Source organism: Phalaenopsis equestris, unplaced genomic scaffold, assembly GCF_001263595.1.
Source record: "Phalaenopsis equestris unplaced genomic scaffold, ASM126359v1 Scaffold219149, whole genome shotgun sequence".
NCBI lineage: Eukaryota > Viridiplantae > Streptophyta > Magnoliopsida > Asparagales > Orchidaceae > Phalaenopsis > Phalaenopsis equestris.
Window position 1 is genome coordinate 734,729 of NW_018237541.1, and position 1,601 is coordinate 736,329.

General features: G+C 40.5%; 1 protein-coding gene across 1 annotated transcript in view; it reads left to right on the forward strand.

Annotated features, from left to right (window-relative positions):
- Positions 1-851: 851 nt before the first annotated feature.
- LOC110037397 (ferric reduction oxidase 2-like) overlaps positions 852-1,601 on the forward strand; it is a 4,835-nt gene continuing 4,085 nt past the window's right edge. Inside the window, exons 1-4 of the mRNA XM_020742038.1 lie at positions 852-984; positions 1,074-1,164; positions 1,235-1,447; positions 1,534-1,594. Of these exons, the coding sequence (XP_020597697.1) occupies positions 852-984; positions 1,074-1,164; positions 1,235-1,447; positions 1,534-1,594 (498 nt within the window). The remainder of the gene's footprint in view (positions 985-1,073; positions 1,165-1,234; positions 1,448-1,533; positions 1,595-1,601) is intronic.

The window sequence follows — 1,601 nt, forward strand, 5'->3', positions numbered from 1 at the left end:
ATATTAAATCGCAATTATAAGCTGCCGTTCCTGCCTGGGCATTGCTGAGCAGGAGAGCTGGCCCAGCCGATCAATGCATTCTCCTCTAAATACAACCCAGTTCATGTCTGAAATCCTCGTACGGACCTTAAAATATTTCCTGCATTGGACGGACTGGACTCCGTACGTCTGAATAATTAATAGAAAATTAAAGTGTCTAATATATTTTATTCTTGTGCTTTGTTAACAACGTATACGAAATTAATGATTTTTCCATTACTTTAAATCTTTTAAAAATGTTATTTTTCAAATGAAATAAACTTCAATGTCTGGTCAAGAGTTTTGATGCAAAATTGCATGAGGACTTCAATCACAATGCGTCATGTGTACGATCTGACTCCACAGAATAACAAAAACTAAATAGTTTAATATATGACGGGGCAGGATCATCACGTGGCATATTATGATTGGAGTCTTAATAATAATTTTTTCGAATCGAATAATTACTATTGTCATATGAATTTCGCATCTGATGTATGACGGGGCAGAATCATCACGTGGCACATTATGATTGAAATATTAATAATAATTTTTTTGAATCAAATAATTACTATTGTCATATGAATTTCGCATCTGATCAGTAACCTTAATGTCACGTTGTGTAATTTAATTAACCAGATGCCCAAAAACTAGGGAATCAGAAGCCTAATCTTCGCTGCCCAGGCCAGAACACCTATATAAACATAGCACATGCTCCCTGCAACTTAAACCAGCTCAACGAATAATAGAGGAAGAGGAACAGCAGATAACTGGAGAGGTAGAAGATGAAGCAAATGGGATACATGAGAAATCCCCATTTGTACTTGTCCGCCATGAGAGCTCTCCTCGGTCTGCTGTTCCTGGGTTGGTTAATGATATGGGCTGTCATGCCCACCAGGATTTACAGAGACAAATGGAGCTCCAAGCTCGAATCTGCAACCATCTCCACCTTCCTCGGAATGCAAGGTAATTTCAAAACCTTTTCTTTTGCAGGAATGGTGAAGAATGCAGTCCATGATTCAATGTCTTTATTATTAACTAATGGCTGCACGCAGGGACTTGGATTCTGATCATTACATTCCCCATCCTGTTCATTGCTGTCGTGGGCTGCCTTTATCTCCATTTAATGGAGAAAAATCGTTCAAGGTCTCAAATTTCTTACATAAATGAAAAGAATATTGTAGCAGAGCTCTGAAAATTTGAATTTTTATTACAGAGGAGGGTTTAGTGGAGGTGGAGGGTTAATCCGGCGGCTGAGAGCGTGGCGGAGGCCGGCAATGGTGAGAGGGCCGCTTGGGGTGATCACCGGAGTTGAGCTCGTCTTCTGCATCATGTTTATGATCCTGGTCATCTGGGCTTTGTACACGTACATAACAGGCGGTCTTTCAGACGTCAGCTCTAAGCTTGCTGCAGAGTATGGAGAGAAACTGTAAGAATGATCAGAAGAGATGAACTAATTAGTATCATTCTGTCATGTATTTATGAAATTGAGACTGATTGATTTCTTGTTGGCAGGTGGGAGGCGAAGCTGTATGATGTGGGCTTGCAGCTGGGATTGGCCGGAAATATGTGCGCGGCATTCC